The sequence below is a fragment of the Cnephaeus nilssonii genome (assembly GCF_951640355.1).
Source record: "Cnephaeus nilssonii genome assembly, chromosome: 9".
Lineage (NCBI taxonomy): Eukaryota > Metazoa > Chordata > Mammalia > Chiroptera > Vespertilionidae > Cnephaeus > Cnephaeus nilssonii.
This window is the reverse complement of record NC_137080.1, coordinates 90,698,890-90,715,338: the sequence shown is the minus strand read 5'-3', so window position 1 is coordinate 90,715,338 and position 16,449 is coordinate 90,698,890. Positions and strand designations below refer to the sequence as shown.

The 16,449-nt window shown below is 60.5% G+C and overlaps 1 protein-coding gene across 2 annotated transcripts in view; it reads right to left on the bottom strand.

Moving 5' to 3' along the window:
* The window catches only part of CPNE5 (copine 5), a gene marked incomplete at its 3' end in the record, with an annotated part of 83,966 nt that overhangs the window by 62,620 nt on the left and 4,897 nt on the right, over positions 1 to 16,449 (bottom strand). The window contains exons 2-3 of one of the 2 annotated variants that reach the window (XM_079780997.1): positions 7,856 to 7,896; positions 7,062 to 7,108 (exon numbers count right to left, since the gene is read on the bottom strand). In XM_079780997.1, coding sequence (XP_079637123.1) covers positions 7,062 to 7,108; positions 7,856 to 7,896 — 88 coding nt within the window. Of the gene's footprint in view, positions 1 to 7,061; positions 7,109 to 7,855; positions 7,897 to 16,449 lie in introns of those variants that run through there. The other variant, XM_079780998.1, reaches the window with a different exon arrangement.

The following is a 16,449-nucleotide window of genomic DNA, read 5'->3' as shown; positions in this document are numbered from 1 at the left end:
AGCACCCAGCCCACCCAGCCGCTCCTCATCCCGGGTGGCCATGACCGCCACCCTGCACCAGGAGACAGAGCCAAGATGCCGGACGCACAGCTGAAACGCAACATGACCTTCACAGACCACACATAGACTGAATCTACCCAAGGACCCACGATGGAGGCAATGTAAATCACACTGAGATTCAAAAACTCAATTTCCAAGTCTGAGCTGAATCCTCTGTGAACCAGCAGCTCATGTGAGAAAGACACAGCAGCCCCCAACTCCATATGAAGTTGGAAACATCTGTCACAGAGGCAGGTGGGATACTGGACAGCACGGACAGTGCACAGCCCTGAGGGAGGGGAGACACCGTCACAGGGGCAGGTGGGATGCTGGACAGCACGGACAGTGCACGGCCCTGAGGGAGGGGAGACACCGTCACAGGGGCAGGTGGGATATTAGACACACGGACAGTGCACGCCCTGAGGGAGGGGGAGACACCGTCACAGAGGCAGGTGGGATGCTGGACAGCACGGACAGTGCACGGCCCTGAGGGAGGGGAGACACCGTCACAGGGGCAGGTGGGATATTAGACACACGGACAGTGCACGGCCCTGAGGGAGGGGGAGACACCGTCACAGAGGCAGGTGGGATACTGGACACACGGACAGTGCACGCCCTGAGGGAGGGGAGACACTGTCACAGAGGCAGGTGGGATATTAGACACACGGACAGTGCACAGCCCTGAGGGAGGGGAGACACCGTCACAGAGGCAGGTGGGATATTAGACACACGGACAGTGCACGGCCCTGAGGGAGGGGAGACACCGTCACAGAGGCAGGTGGGATATTAGACAGCACGGACAGTGCACAGCCCTGAGGGAGGGGGAGACACCGTCACAGAGGCAGGTGGGATATTAGACACACGGACAGTGCACGCCCTGAGGGAGGGGGAGACACCGTCACAGAGGCAGGTGGGATGCTGGACAGCACGGACAGTGCACGGCCCTGAGGGAGGGGAGACACCGTCACAGGGGCAGGTGGGATATTAGACACACGGACAGTGCACGGCCCTGAGGGAGGGGGAGACACCGTCACAGAGGCAGGTGGGATACTGGACAGCACGGACAGTGCACAGCCCTGAGGGAGGGGAGACACCGTCACAGAGGCAGGTGAGATACTGGACACACGGACAGTGCACGCCCTGAGGGAGGGAGGGGGAGACACCATCACAGGGGCAGGTGGGATATTAGACACACGGACAGTGCACGGCCCTGAGGGAGGGGGAGACACCGTCACAGAGGCAGGTGAGATACTGGACACACGGACAGTGCACGCCCTGAGGGAGGGGGAGACACCGTCACAGAGGCAGATGGGATACTGGACAGCACGGACAGTGCACGGCCCTGAGGGAGGGGAGACACCGTCACAGGGGCAGGTGGGATATTAGACGGCACAGACAGTGCACAGCCCTGAGGGAGGGAGGGGGAGACACCGTCACAGAGGCAGGTGGGATATTAGATGGCACGGACAGTGCACAGCCCTGAGGGAGGGGGAGACACCGTCACAGAGGCAGATGGGATACTGGACACACGGACAGTGCACAGCCCTGAGGGAGGGGAGACACCGTCACAGAGGCAGGTGGGATATTAGACACACGGACAGTGCACGGCCCTGAGGGAGGGGGAGACACCGTCACAGAGGCAGGTGGGATACTGGACGGCACGGACAGTGCACAGCCCTGAGGGAGGGGGAGACACCATCACAGAGGCAGGTGGGATATTAGACACACGGACAGTGCACGGCCTGAGGGAGGGGAGACACCGTCACAGGGGCAGGTGGGATATTAGACACACGGACAGTGCACGGCCCTGAGGGAGGGGAGACACCGTCACAGGGGCAGGTGGGATACTGGATGGCACCGACAGTGCACGGCCTGGGAAAGATGCAGAATGCAGAGACCTGGGGAGGAGTGTGACTGTCTAGCTCAAGCCCCTGAGGAGGGGCGGCCCATGACTGGGCTGGACAAGTGGACAGCACAGGCCACACACTTGGGGAAGGACAGTGAAGAATAAACGGGTGTTCTGGGGGGTGGGGGTGCCCGGATTGGTAAAGGGGCAAACGACAGTGGTATAAACAGGAACGACTGATAAAAAGAAAAGAAAAAAAAGGCCCCAGTCTACGTCTGCTGAAAAGCAGGCTGGCAGGGCCCCATGAGCAGTCTTCAGACGTTGAGGGAAAGAACACGTGGGAGAGAAAACCACCTTAGCGGTGTCCGCCGAAGGAGGGCAGAATTCGGGACAAGCGGAACGGAGTCCTTTATGTGTAACTGTTACCGTTTTAACAACATCATGGTTTAGAACCTCTTTCTCACCAACCTCTCTGTGCTTGTTTCCTCCTCCAGGAAATGGGACCGAGAACCATAATAAATAATAATAATACCTCCTTCCCAGGGTCGTCGCGAGGATTCAGGGAGAGGCTGTGGGCGTGCTCGGAGCAGAGCCTGGCACACCCCGCTCCGGAAGCGTATGCTGTCCGCTCCACTGTTTCTGATTGTTCCCCGGATCGAGAGTGAGCCCTGCTGGCTGTGAACAGTGCCTGGTGCCCTCTGTGTGCCCAGCACTCGCCCTGCCACACAGCAGTGCCAGCACAGGCTCACGGAGTCACAGTTACGAGGAGATTATCCCAAATACTTAGCGATGAGCCGTCCTCCTCGCTGGTGTTAAATGTCCAGTGGGCTGAGGTCACTCAGAAATAGACTGGGTGCTCTGGTGGGGATGTGTGGGCTGGCCGGTTGGGCCACACGCCCTGCAAGTGGTAGGGGTCAATCAGCGGGACACCCTAACACCCGTCTCCTCCTTACCCAGGGGCCCTCGGCCAGGACAGCCACCTGGCAGGGGAGAGGCAAGGATCGCCCCCTCACACACACACACACACACACACACACACACACACACACACTTTTCAAATGGGACCCTTCCCACCCTGCTTCCCCCGGACAGCGGAAGGCCCTCCAAGGCTTGATGCAAATAGTGCCCGACTTCCTGGGCTAAAATCACATCTCGAGTCAATTTTCATAAAACGTGGTGACAGATTTAGGTGCTGGGAAGATGGAGCTTTCTCCGAAGGCATTAAAATGACCTAAACGGTTAAAATCAGCTGAAACCGGCAGCCAGGGGCTGCGAGAAGTGCTCTCATCCCTCTGCGGCCGGTGCGAGCCGAGCCGGGGCCAGGCCCTGCCTGGGGGAACCCGGGGCCGGCACTTGACCCCGCTGGTCCTGGGATGCATCTCCCGGCCAAGATGCCGCTAGCGGACGCTTGCGATGCACCAGCGGTGGCTACTGCTTTCTGCTTACCCGCAAAGGCAGGCTTCCTTCCCAGGGCCGTTCCATAGGGAGGGGCCCAGATGGTTCCCTACGTTCTCCATTCCTGAGACTTTCCTCTGAGGCAAGAAGCAGGACCTCGATATGTGTGAGTGCATCTTCTCTTTGCCCAAACAGCTCGAAGCCTGTGTGCTGGGGTACTGCCGCCACCCCTAAGGCCCCACAATGCATAGCGATGACTTGGAATTAAACGTACTTGACAAGCAGCCGTTGTGGGAAAGAATTCTCTTCCATGAAAAGTGCCCCCTGGCTGCAGGGGGGCTGAGAGACACCCTTGTCACCAGGATTAAGGAATCCAGGGCCAAGAAGCTTGCCTAAGGAAGCTTGTGCTGCTTCACCAACCTACTCCCCAAGCCCACATATTGTTCAGATTCCTCGGGAATGAGCACCCAAATGTAAATGTCTTTGTCCTGCCATGTCCTCACAAATGTATTGTTTCTGTGCCTAAAAAATGTAAAAAGATGGCTGGTTCACCATTTCGGAGAGCATCATCTTTTATGGTCTGCCATGCACACATCGAAGTCGGTATTTCCCCTGTTAATCTGGTCTTGTGCCAATTTTATTGAGAGTCCAAGAACTCAAGAAGGGCGGGGCGGGGTGGGGTTTCTCCCCTCCCCAACAGTACCTGTGGCTGAGCTCTGCCACTCACCCCTGGAGGCTGGACACTGTGCTGACTGCCTCTCGGACATGAGGTCAGTCTCCTTGACCTCTAGAGACCCTCCTGCCCTGAACTCTGACCCCAGGACCCCACCTTTTCCCGTATCGTTCAGCCCACACCCTGAATGCCAGCCTCGCTCATCTGCTCCATGTCTGCTCGGGCGTCTCCACTTGCCCCTCTGGATCCACCCCTGCCCTCTCCACCCTGACCTGTGCCCGGAGGCTGACCAGTGTAGACCACATCAACGTTCCCACCCCCAGGCCTGCCTGTGGGTCCACCCATGGGCGCAGAGAGCGGAGGTGGGAAGAGAGCGAGGCTCCCTGGGCTGACCGTGTCCCTCACCGGGGGCTCCTGCTCCTGTCCTAAAGCCCCCTTACCCCTTAGGCTGTCCACTGCTGCCGCCTCGTGATTCCTCACCCCACTGGCCACCCTAAATCCTGCCCACTGCTTTATCACATCCACCCCAGCTACCCCGAACCTGGACTGGCCTCTCACTGCGGCCACCCCCCCAAACCGTTGCTGCGGGGCCCCTGTGCTGTGTCCCCTCCCGCCCCCCACATCCCCAGCTCCACTGAAGCCCAGCTCCCCGGGGACACGCCCACTGCAGTGGGGCCTAGCGCCCTGGCTCAGCCCCGAGGCCCGTCCTGCCCCTCAGAGAATGGGGAGGTTGATCCCCGAAGTTCCCTCCACCCACTTCCTCCCCTTCTCTACATCACGCGCCCCTTGGCCAGAGGGCTGCGTTCAACCGAATCCCGTTTTACAAAATCCAGCGAGCTGTTAACACGGCTGTAACTCCCCTCCGAACTCCCGCTCTCCTCACCGGTGCCGCTCACGCTTCCCGGCAGGATTATTCACGCCGGTGACGCTGCCCGGCCCAGCTGCCAACCCCCTGGTTCCGCTGTTCTCCTGCCGGCTCCCTCTCCCCACCCGCACCTGGGCTGTTGCCCAGCACCCATCAATGCTTCCTGTTGCAAATATTGACTGGAACAGGGCTGTGCCCGGCGAGGCTCCGGACGATGCTGCTCAGTGATCTTTACCGAGCGGTGACTGCGCCCCAGGCACGCGACCCCGTCTTGTTCCATTCCCACCACCGGCCTGCAAGGCAGGGGCTCTCCCCATGTTACACACGCGGAAACTGAGGCACAGACAGGCTAAGCCACCTCCTGAGGCCCCACCCCCAGGAAGGGCTGGAGCCAGGATCACAGCGCAGGTGCAGCTGACACAGCACACCCTCCCCCCCCCCCCCGTCTGCCCCCTGCGGTGCCCCAGCCCCAGCCCCAGCCCCGGCCCCGAGGGGAGACTGGCCAGGCTGGAGGGGAGTGCCCTTCGGAAGCCCCCCCACCCTTTCCTGATGAATCACCCGCTTTCTGTGAAGCCTGGCCCAAAGGCCTCAGAAGTAATTAGTCCCTTTAAACCGGCTAACGGCTTCCCCCGCGTCTGGTCCACACTCTAATTGGCGCGTCTCGGAGAGAGTGAGAAAGCAAAACGCAGCCCAGCCCTGTGCAGGCATTTCCCAGACACTTTGTGGGTGAAGGTCAGCCCTTTGGCCACTTGCTCCCCCTACACGGGGTGAAGGGGGGGGCGGGGCAGGAAGGAGGGGCCCTGGCCGCCCACCCACGAGGAGGACGAGGGACAAGGCCTTAGGTCCTGACATTTCCTGGCTGCTCTTACCCTCACCGTGTCATCAGGGAGGGACCCCCGGGTCTGGCAGGGCCTGGAAGCCAGGCTGAGGGGTGGGACTGATTCAGAGCAGGGGAGTCACTGAAGATTGGTGGGCAGGGGTTCACCTAACCAACCGCTCACAGTAGTCAGGACCCGGGACGGCTGCCGGGGTGGGACATGGTCTGGAGGCCATGCCCACGGCTGTCAGGCCACGGAGATCACCTCTCTGTCCCCCTCAGACTGGGGCTCCCCGAGGACAGGGCTGTGTCCCCCTCAGACTGGGGCTCCCCGAGGACAGGGCCGTGTCCCCCTCAGACGGGGACTCCCTGAGGACAGGGCTGTGTCCCCCTCAGACTGGGGCTCCCTGAGGACAGGGCTGTGTCCCCCTCAGACTGGGGCTCCCTGAGGACAGGGCCGTGTCCCCCTCAGACTGGGGCTCCCTGAGGACAGGGCCGTGTCCCCCTCAGACTGGGGCTCCCTGAGGACAGGGCCGTGTCCCCCTCAGACTGGGGCTCCCTGAGGACAGGGCCGTGTCCCCCTCAGACTGGGGCTCCCTGAGGACAGGGCCGTGACCCCCTCAGACAGGGGCTCCCTGAGGACAGGGCCGTGACCCCCTCAGACAGGGGCTCCCTGAGGACAGGGTTGTGTTCCCCTCAGACAGGGGCTCCCCAAGGACAGGGCCATGTCCCCCTCAAACAGGGGCTCCCTGAGGACAGGGCTGTGTCCCCCTCAAACAGGGGCTCCCTGAGGACAGGGCCATGTCCCCCTCAGACTGGGGCTCCCTGAGGACAGGGCCGTGACCCCCTCAGATAGGGGCTCCCTGAGGACAGGGTTGTGTTCCCCTCAGACAGGGGCTCCCCAAGGACAGGGCCGTGTCCCCCTCAGACTGGGGCTCCCTGAGGACAGGGCTGTGTCCCCCTCAAACAGGGGCTCCCTGAGGACAGGGCCGTGTCCCCCTCAGACTGGGGCTCCCCAAGGACAGGGCCGTGTCCCCCTCAGACAGGGGCTCCCTGAGGACAGGGTTGTGTTCCCCTCAGACAGGGGCTCCCCAAGGACAGGGCTGTGTCCCCCTCAGACTGGGGCTCCCTGAGGACAGGGCTGTGTCCCCCTCAAACAGGGGCTCCCTGAGGACAGGGCCGTGTCCCCCTCAGACTGGGGCTCCCTGAGGACAGGAACTTTCCAGTCCTCCACTGGATTCTTCCTGCAGCAGCAGGGACGAGTCCCCCGTCTGCACACCTCACTCTCCTTCCCCCGGGCTCAGAGGCTGCGGTTATGAACATGGGGGGGGGGGGGCTGTCTCCAGAGTCAGGTGGCCGCCATCAGGGGCCAGCAGACTCCCGCAGGGCCAGGCTGGTGTCTGGGTGGGGAAGGGGCTGGACCTACCTCCCTCCACTGCTTGTTCTCCATCCCTTGAGTATACATGACGCACACTGTGGGGAGAGGAGGGAAAGGGTTAGCATGCCACACAGGCAAGAGAAGGGGGGTCCCTGTGCAGAGGGCCCTGGAGGGGCGGGGCCTCGGGAGGGCGGGGCCTTGGGAGGGCAGGCCTGGGCGGCAGGGTGGGCCTGGGGCATCCTCAGCTTGGAGAATGGAGCCTAGAACATCGGTGTGCCTGAGAGGAGTGCCCCTGGGAGGGGGTTGGGCCGTTCGCATCTAGGCCTGAGCAAGTGTGAGGCAGGCAGACAGGTGGGCATGATGGGTGGCTTGGTGGCAGGTGTGGCAGGAGAGCACCTGAAACTCCAGTCACCCCCAGGGCTCACGGCAGCCTCAGAGGCCTGTCACTGTCACCAGCCCCCGCCCCGACGGGCCGGCTGAGGCTGGGAGGAGGCCAGTGGCCTGCTTGAGGTCACATACTTGAGTGGCGCTTCTCTGGGCGAGAACCCCGGACTCCAAAATCAGGGCTCGATCCCCTGGACCACAGCCAACTGGGGCCCTGAAATGTACTGGTTTCCCTGGTTCTGAAAACTCTGGGCCCTGAAACGCTGACCCGCCCCAACCCGCTCAGTTGTGTTGAGGCTTCACAAGTGTGGGGGTTGGGAGGGCCAGCCGCCCAGTCCTCTTTCCAGACAGTGTTCGTGAGAACAGCCTGGGCCGGGACCGGGTGCCCCGACGCTCAGTGAGGACTCCAGGGCTGGCCGCTGCGATCGCCACCGTTACCGTGTCAGAGCAGGACTTACGTGGGTCAGACTTGGAGAACATGTCCTTGTCCAAAAGGTTCCTGAAAGAAGGGGAGAGAGGAGGAGTTAGCAGAGCCCATGGTGCAGGGCAGGGGGGTGGCTTGGGGATCAGGGCCGTTTGTGAGACCTGAAGCTGCCTCCGTTCATTTGGCTCATTGCAGCCCACAGGGGGCGGGGGGCGGGGGAGGGGGTCCTCGGCTCAGCTTTCTACGAATGTGGCTCCCCACCACCCACTCCGCCTTGCACACTTCACACACGCTGGTGCCCTGGGTCCCTCAGCCCCTCACCCTTGGGCCACATCTCTCTGTGCCCAATGTCTTAGCCGGTTCTAGAAGCTCCTCTGTTTCTCAAAAAATAAAAGCAAGCTGTCAAAACGGATCCATCCAGGGTCCTGTTCTCTCAGAGCCCTACTTACAACCAGTTTATCCCGCCATCTCATCTGTGCTGATGGATAATGAACTCTGCCTCCCGGGGACGCAGACCCATTTGGGCAAGGCCACAGCTGACACCCGCCCTGCTAATCAGATTGAAGGCGTGCGGCCAGATGCGGAACCGCGCTGGGGGACCGAGAGGCCTTTGACAGGTGTGAGCCCTCCTGCCTGCCTGTGTGCACTCACAGCCCCGGCTCACGGAGCCGCAGCGACGGGCCGGGCACTGCGCTAAGCGCTCTGCAGGTAGCAGCTGCCCCCGAGGTCAGTCCTGGGCAGGCATCCTCCCATCTTACAGATGTGGAAGTGGAGGCACAGGGAGATCAGGCAAGGCCTGTCCCGCACATCTGTGCACGTGTTCACAGTAACCTGCTGCTGGCAGGAAGCACCGCGGGACGTCCCTCGAGCCCTCTGAGCTGTTTCCTCATCGGTGCAATGCAGACAACAGCGCCAGCCTCCGAGGTACTGGATGCCCTGGGCTGCCTCCTCAGCCCTCCCTGTCCGTCCCCACACATGGTTTCCTCCTGCCGCTCCCCCGGGGCTTTCTCTGGCTCGGGGGCTGCAAATACCAGGAGGTTTTCGCTCAGAGGGCAGCCCTCAACCAATGGCGGGCAGGAGTTGGGACATAAATACTGGCTTCCTCTCTCCCCTCCCCACACCCGCCCCTGAGGCATGCTCCAGTCTCCCAGAGGGGCCCAATGAGACGGAGCCCAGGAAACCTGTTCATTCAAGAACCCCCACACCCCATCCCTGAAGCCCCCTGCCTGCTGTAGCTATCCCCCCACCCCAACCTGCTTTTCACACTGCCCTAACCGAGGCTCTGCCCCGCCAGCCGTCTCAGCCCGTCCCCCTCCCTCCCAGATGTCCCGGGGTCATCTCCCCTTTCTCCTCTCCATTCCCACACTCCCCCAGGGCCTCTGTGCCCCCTTGAACCCCCTTCCCAAAGAGGAGAAACACTCAGCACGGGTCTGTGTGGCTTCCTAACAGCCAACCCCAAATGTCAGAGCCGATGGACCCTGGGACCATGTGTCTCACCTTCTCCTGAGGAGGGAGCAGGGGCCCAGGGCAGGGAGTGGCCACTCCCCACAGCAAGCAGCGGTAGAGCCGGAAAGGCCTAGCTCTGACCCTGCGGCCACATCACCAGAACCATCAGGAGTGACAGCCTGTCTGGGCAACCTGACCCCACACTCAATTCAGTCGCCCTGACTTGGGAGCCAAAGGCCTACTGACAGACAGATAGACAGACAAACAGAGAGCTGCGGTAGCAACCTGGCAGGAGCACATGACATCCCCGCTGCCTGGGGAGGCCCCAGATTGTGCTCACGAATCACTCAGCTCCAGTCCTCACGCAGTCTCCCAGAGATGTCTCTGAGAGAGACCCCCAAATCCCCGCCCTCCGCTCCAGTCTCTTCCTTCGGGGCCTCCCCCCCCTCGGTGGCACACAACCCCTCTGCTGGCCCCCACCACCCCCCACCACCCCTGCCCCCAGCCAGCTGTCACTCTGGAAACCATCTGACAAAGCCCCCAGCCCCTGCAGTGAGCAGCAGAGGAAGTGATACGCGGGGCAGCGCTGAAAGGCAGGGAGCAGGGGCTGCAGGTCAGACACCACTTACGGATGCTCAGCCCACCGAGGAGGGCGGACCTGTGCCTGGGTTGACCTTGCCCTCCTGCGGTGTGCTGGGCTTGGAGGCAGGAGCGTCCGTCTTGATTTAAACCAAAGACACCAAGCCTTAGCCCCAAAGAGGACTCCACAGGGGTGGAACCTGGGGCAGGTGAGGAGCGGGAAAGCGAGAAGAGGGCTGGGGGCGGGGCTTCTCTCCCGGAGGGAGCGCGGCTGAGGCTCCCCTGTGAGTGCTGTCAGGAAGCTCTGTGATTGCATAAAACCCGAGAATGGTCCAGCGGAAGGGGCTGCAGCGGTCGCCTTTTCCAGTCGCTCTATCAATCAGGAATGTGAGGCTCGGAGCGAGGCCGAGTGGCTTCTCCAGGGCCTGGGCCCCTCTGGGTCTGGCCTGGAACTCAGATTTGGGAAGAAGAAGAGGAGAAGCAGAGGGGCTCGCCCACCCTCCCCGCTGGGGGAGAGGCACACAGCCGGGCTAAGAAACGGGATCCAGCACCCAGCTTCGGGGTCTCCCTGCCCAGTAACCGAGGGCTCTCACTGCCCCCGGGGCCACGCAGCCAAGGGTAAGGCCACCCTCTGCCCCCACGCTGCTGAGGTCATCCTTCTAGACCCACTCCTGCCTTCCTGCTCGACGGAGCCTCTCCTGGGCTTCCCCTGCGCATGACCAGCAGCCGCCCTCCCCTGCCCGAGCTCTCTGGTCCGGTGTGCAGCCTCTGGCTGGGACTCAGCCCCCCCCCCGCCCTCCCCCCCACCTCGGGCTGCACAGCGGGGCTCAGCCGCCTCTCAGACTGGTGTGCGCTCCTCCAGGACAACGACCCGCCTCTGCCTCGGGCCAGCCCGGCCCCGACGCAGAGCAGGGGCCTGGCACACGGGGTGGATGAAGGCAGACCGAAGCCAGATGGGTGAGCGAGGCCCTTGTCCCCTGTCCAGTGCAGGGGAGCCCCAGTGCTTCCTCTTAGCTGAAGAGCCTAATGGTTAAGTGCATGGGCTGCGGCCAGACATGCTGGGTCTACCTCCCAGATCCGGACAAGTTCCTTGCCTTCCTTGTGCCTCAGTTTCCCCATCTGTAACGTGGGGCTAAAAGCAGTTCCTCCCTCAGGACAGCTGTGGGCAGTGAGGCGTGTCAGATGGGTCAGTCGTGCTGGGCAGAGCAGCCACGCCCGTGTGGGTGCTCGGCTCACTTGGGGGCCAAGGAGAGACGGGACACTGACAGCGCCACCTCCACCTCACCAGCCCCGGGAGCCCACTGGCTGGGGACCGCCGTCACCCAGCCTCAGGCGTCCCCTTGGCCTCCCTCTCTTGAGGACCCCCCAGCCCTCTGTGACCCCTTGCCTCATCCATGCCTGTCCCCCTGTGGGCTTCTCACTTCTTGGGACTCCTCCCTCTCCCACTTATCAGAAGGCAGACTCTTGGGCCCATTCCTGGGGTCTGACTGTGTAGGTCTGGGCAGGGCCCCAGAAGCCATGTTTAAATAAGACACACGCACACACCTGCACATACCTGCACACACACGCACATACCCACATGCACACACACATGCACATGTGCAGTCCAGATACCACACATCAGGACTCTTGGTCTTCAGGCCTCGGTTTCCCCACTGAAACAGCATGCTCCTGTGAGGCACGTGAAGGTCCTCACAGGAGCCTCCCCTGGTCCCCTGGGGCCTCTGAGGCTGAGGGTGAGGGGCTTGCCCCCAGGCAGCAGCAGTGAGAAGCTGAGGGGAGGAGCCAGGCTTCCCACGCCAAGCGCCAAGCTCGCCGAACCACCAGGGCGCGGGCAGCCAGACCCCGAGTGCTTCTCCCCACCTTCTGCCTTCGGGGAGCTCACAGAGACATTTCCCAACAGGCATTGTATTTCCCAAAAAGAGCATAAAACCCTTCAGCTGTCCGCTCCGCAGCCTGGAAATCGGTTTCTTTTGTTCCTCAAATCAAGGCCAGGGAAGCAGACTGAGCCCTGCCTCTCTCCCCCCGGGAAGCCCTTCCAGGGCCTGGCTGCCTGCGAGGTCACAGCCCCCCGCAAAGGGAGCCCCGGGAGAGGCCGGAGCCAGGGAGGGAGCCTGCGGTGCCACCCACCCTTCCGGGACATTAAAAATGTCGAGAGTAGGAGCTGTCAGAGAGGGGAAGGCAGTCCGTCCTCATGGAGAACCCGTCTCAGGGGGGCACAGCCCTGTCCTCAGGGAGCCCACGTCTGAGGGGGACACGGCCCTGTCCTCAGGGAGCCCCCGTCTGAGGAGACCCATTTGCTCCTGGGCAGAGCTGCCGGGTGAACCCATCGCACACCCGTTTGTGTCTGAGGCCCCTCGCGGGGATGCGCGGAGCAGGGGCCCTGGCTCCCGCAGGAAGAGGCGCGGGAGAGCCCCGCCCTCAGCTCTCGGGGCCACAGGCCGATCCCTAACAGGGTACGTGGACCCCTGAAACTGTAGGACAATGTGGCAGGTTGGCACGGCTGGATGCGTTCTTTGGAGGGCTTTCATCGCATTCCCACGGAGGTTCGTCAGGCTATAGAATTAGGAAAACGTGTTTATCTTCTTCCCAACAGCCCCCCTCCCTCCCCTCAGCACCCGCCAACCTCCGAGGAGAGTGGGATGCTCAGAGCGTAGACTTGCAGCTTCCCGCTGGTCCCAAACCCAGCGCTGCCCACTGGTAGCTGTACGGACCGCCCCAGCTCCTTTGTGCCTCGGTATCCCCATCTGTAAAGCGGGGGGAATAACAGTCCTCTCCTAGGGGCTTCCTGAGAAGAGAGTTCACATTTGCAAAAGAGCTCGGCAGTGTCCCGCTCACAGGAAGTGCTCGCTCAAGGCCCTCGGGGACCGAGCGGCGCCCGGAGATGCCCGTGTGCTCCCTGCTCGCCAATGCCGCTGGCGCAGGTGCTGGTGCCCACGGGCCCGGCGGGCGGTGCGGCCCTCCTGCTGGCTGAGCGGACGGGACAGGTGAGCCCGGAGGCCCACAGAGACCCCTGAGCCTGAGGGGCCCGCAAGCAACACCCCATTTCTCTGTGGAGCCGTTCAACACCAAGCATCTGGCCAGCCCCCGCGGCAGGCCAAGAGGACGGCAGGGGCGTGATCTAACCCGCACCCAATCCTTTGTTGGGTACGTGATCTGGGGCACCCTATTCACCCTACACACCAGTGCCAGGAGGTGGATGTCACCCCAGGCTACGGGCAAGACATTTGGCGCAGAGTCGTGCCCAGTTCACCCAGCTGGCCAGGCGGCACGGATGGAGCTCTGAAGCCAAGGCCATTTGGGGGGCGTCCGCATTACCAAACCCAGGTCTCCCCAGCCCTCTCCTGCCCCGGGCCTCCTCAGGGCTGCTCCCCAAGGAAGAGAACTGGGGGCTCTCACCTCCTCCCGCCCCGGCTCCCCTCCTCGCAGGCAGGAGTCCAGGCGAGGCTCTGAGGGAGCGGGAGGAGAGGGCGCTTGGCAGCCAGCCCCGGCACTCCGTCTCCCCTCTCAGATCCCGCCTCACGTACGCTCTGTCTCCCTGCCAAGCCTCCGCGCCAAGGTCTAAAGAGCAATTTCCCCATGGCTTAGCGAGCGCTCCTTCCTGGGCTATCTGCATTCTGTAATTATTAATTATTGTAATAACTGTCCCTCCCGTGCTGCATGACCAAGGAGAGCGTGCGCTCCGGCTGGCCTGAGCCGCAGCCAAGCGGCAGTCTCCCGGGCCACGGGGTAGTTCCGTGCCCCTGGACGAGCGGCTCGACCTCAGTTTCCTCACCCGTGCCGGGGTCACAGACCTCCTGCGCAGTTGTTGGGAAGCCAAGCGTTTAAAACAGAAATACAGGAAGCATGTGCGAGTCCTCTCTCCCGGTGCCCACGCCCTGTCCCATTCATCGTGTCTTCAAGGTTTCTAGTCCAGAAACACATCCCAAATCTGCCCGCTCCTCCTCACGCCACAGCGCCGTTAGCTCTCATTTGGACGCCGCAGAGGCTCCTGCCTGGCCATGTGCTTCAATCCCTGCCCCTCTCCCCCTCCCCCAGTCAATTCCCTTAGGCTACCCAGAGGGCAATTTTAGAAGGCCAATCAGATCACATTCCTCCTGTTTAACCCCGCCCCAAACAGAATAATAACAATTATTCTGTTACTATTAGAATAATAAATCAAACTCCTTAGCATGGATCTGCACCCCCCATTTCCTCTCTGACCTCATCCTCTCCACTCGCCTCTGGGGAGTGACACTGCTCCAGCCACACTACCCTCCTGCAGTTTTGCAAGGATGCCAAGGTCTTTTCTGCCACTGGGCCTTTGCACTTGCTCTCTCTCTACCGGAATCACCCTCTCTCCAGACCCTCCTCCAGATGGCTTTCTCCTCCCTGGCTCTCAGCTCAGTGTCACCTGCCCATCCTGTCTAAAGCATCCCCAACAACCACACACTTACTTGCAGAGCACTTATCCCTATCAGACATTATTTCATAAGAAATGTATATATCCTGGCCTGTGTGGCCCAGAGGTTTGAGCATCAACCTATGAACCAGGAGGTCACAGTTCGATTCCCGTCAGGGCACATGCCCGGGTTGCAGGCTCCATCCCCAGTGGGGGGGTGGGGGGGGTGGGGGGAGGTGCGGGCGTGCACGAGGCGGCCAATTACTGATTCTTTCATCATTGATCTCTCTCTCTTCTTCTCTGAAATCAATAAAAATATTTTTAAATGTGTGTATTTGTTTATATTCCCCCACCACCAACGCCAATGTGAGTTCTATGAGAGGAGAGAGCTTGTCTATCTTGTTCACACTATATCCTCAGCACTTCGAACTGTGCTCAGCACAGAGAAGCCTCAGTAGCAAATGAGGATTCGTATCAATTATCGAAAGAATGGATGTGTCCGTAGCGATCAGTTATTGGTACCCATCATCAGTATTGAGTTTAGTTCTCACATTCCACTTTATACAGGACTTCACAAACATAATCTCTTTTGTCTTCATAACAATCCTACAGGAAGTTAACAGGACCAGTATTTCCCCCATTTTACAGATGGAGTGACTGAGGTAGAGAACGTGAATGACCAGGCCGAGGTTTCAGAGAAGGTAAATGAGGAACTGCACTGACTTTCAGTGTCCTGCCCAGAATTCTCCAGGACCGAACGGCATAAAGCTATCCCATTGGGACCTTCAGGCACTACGCTAGGCCAGCAGAGGTGAGTAACATTAGGGGACAGAGGCCCCTTGCAATGTTTTGAAATCCCACTAAGTCATTTTTTCTTGCCCAGGAGACTGGCAGGAAGAGAGGTAGTCAGGGTTCCAGCTAAGCTGTGCTTGGATCATCAGTCAGTCACCTAACACTGGCTTCCACTGACTGCAGGAAAATCCAGGGAGCCAGTCCTCAGAGGCCCCCCGAGACCCCTGCACCCCAGGAGCCCAAGCAGCCTGTGGGTCCCTTGGACCCTCTCCTTGTGGCAGAGTCCATGGCTGTCAGCAGCAAGCATGCCTCTCCCTGCTGACAGAATCCACGTCGCTTCAAGTATTGTGTACCCCCCCTGCCCCAATTTATATATTAAAACACTAACCCCCCTTGAGATGGTATTTGGAGATGAGCCTTTGGAAGGTAATTAGGGTTATTTGAGGTGGTTGGGTGGGATTACGACGGGATTAGTGCCCTTAAAAATACACACCGGAGAGCGGAGAGCGTGAGAACACAGCAGGAAGGCGGCCACCTGAGGCCCGGAAGAGCGTCTTCCCCAGGACCCGAGCATGCTGGCGACCAAGCCCACCGTCTTGGACGTCCGTTCTCAGGTTTGTGATAAATACATTTCTGTGGATTGAGCCACCCAATCGATGGCATTTTGTTATGGCGGCCCGAGCTGACTAATATACTCGTCTAGGGGTGTACATGAGACCCAGCTTGGGCCATGGAAATAGAAGGGGAAGTCTGCTGAGATGTTTTGGGAGGGATTGTGCTTCCCAGATCAAAAGAACTTTTCAAAGAGCGGCCTTTGGCCCTATGTCTTGCTTCCTATTTTTGGATGTGGCTGTGATGCCTGGAACAGGCAGCCTTTTTGCAATAACGAGGCCCAGCATTTGGATAATGGCCGAGTACAAAGACAGCTGGGTCCTTGACGGCAAAGTGAGCTGACAAACCATCAGATAACCTCCCTCCAGACTCACTGCGATCTGAGAAACATAAATGTACTCAGTTACTATTAAACTTTCGGTTACCTATAGCCTAAGTATTCCTAACTGCACCTGCCTCCTCTGTGCCCTACGGCTTTACAGCCTTCTTCTCCTCCCCTCCTCCCGCCTCTCTTCCCAACGGTAGGTCATCTCCAGCGATGGCCGTGGTTCTGAGCAGGGAGATCTGCGGGCTGGGGAAGGAGAGACAGTCTGGGTGCATGGAGGGCAGGCTGCCATCCCGTGACTCTCTGGTCTCTGCTCCTTGGAGATTCCTCCAGTTCTAGGTTTGTATCCCAGAGCCAGAGGCATTCTTGAGCAAGAAAAAACTCTCCCATCCCTGGAAAGCAAACACCTAATTCTTGGTCACAAGGTTGGGACCCAGGCCCCTACCGTGATCCTCTTAGAGACCCCATTCCAGCCTTGAAGCTTTGAGATTTG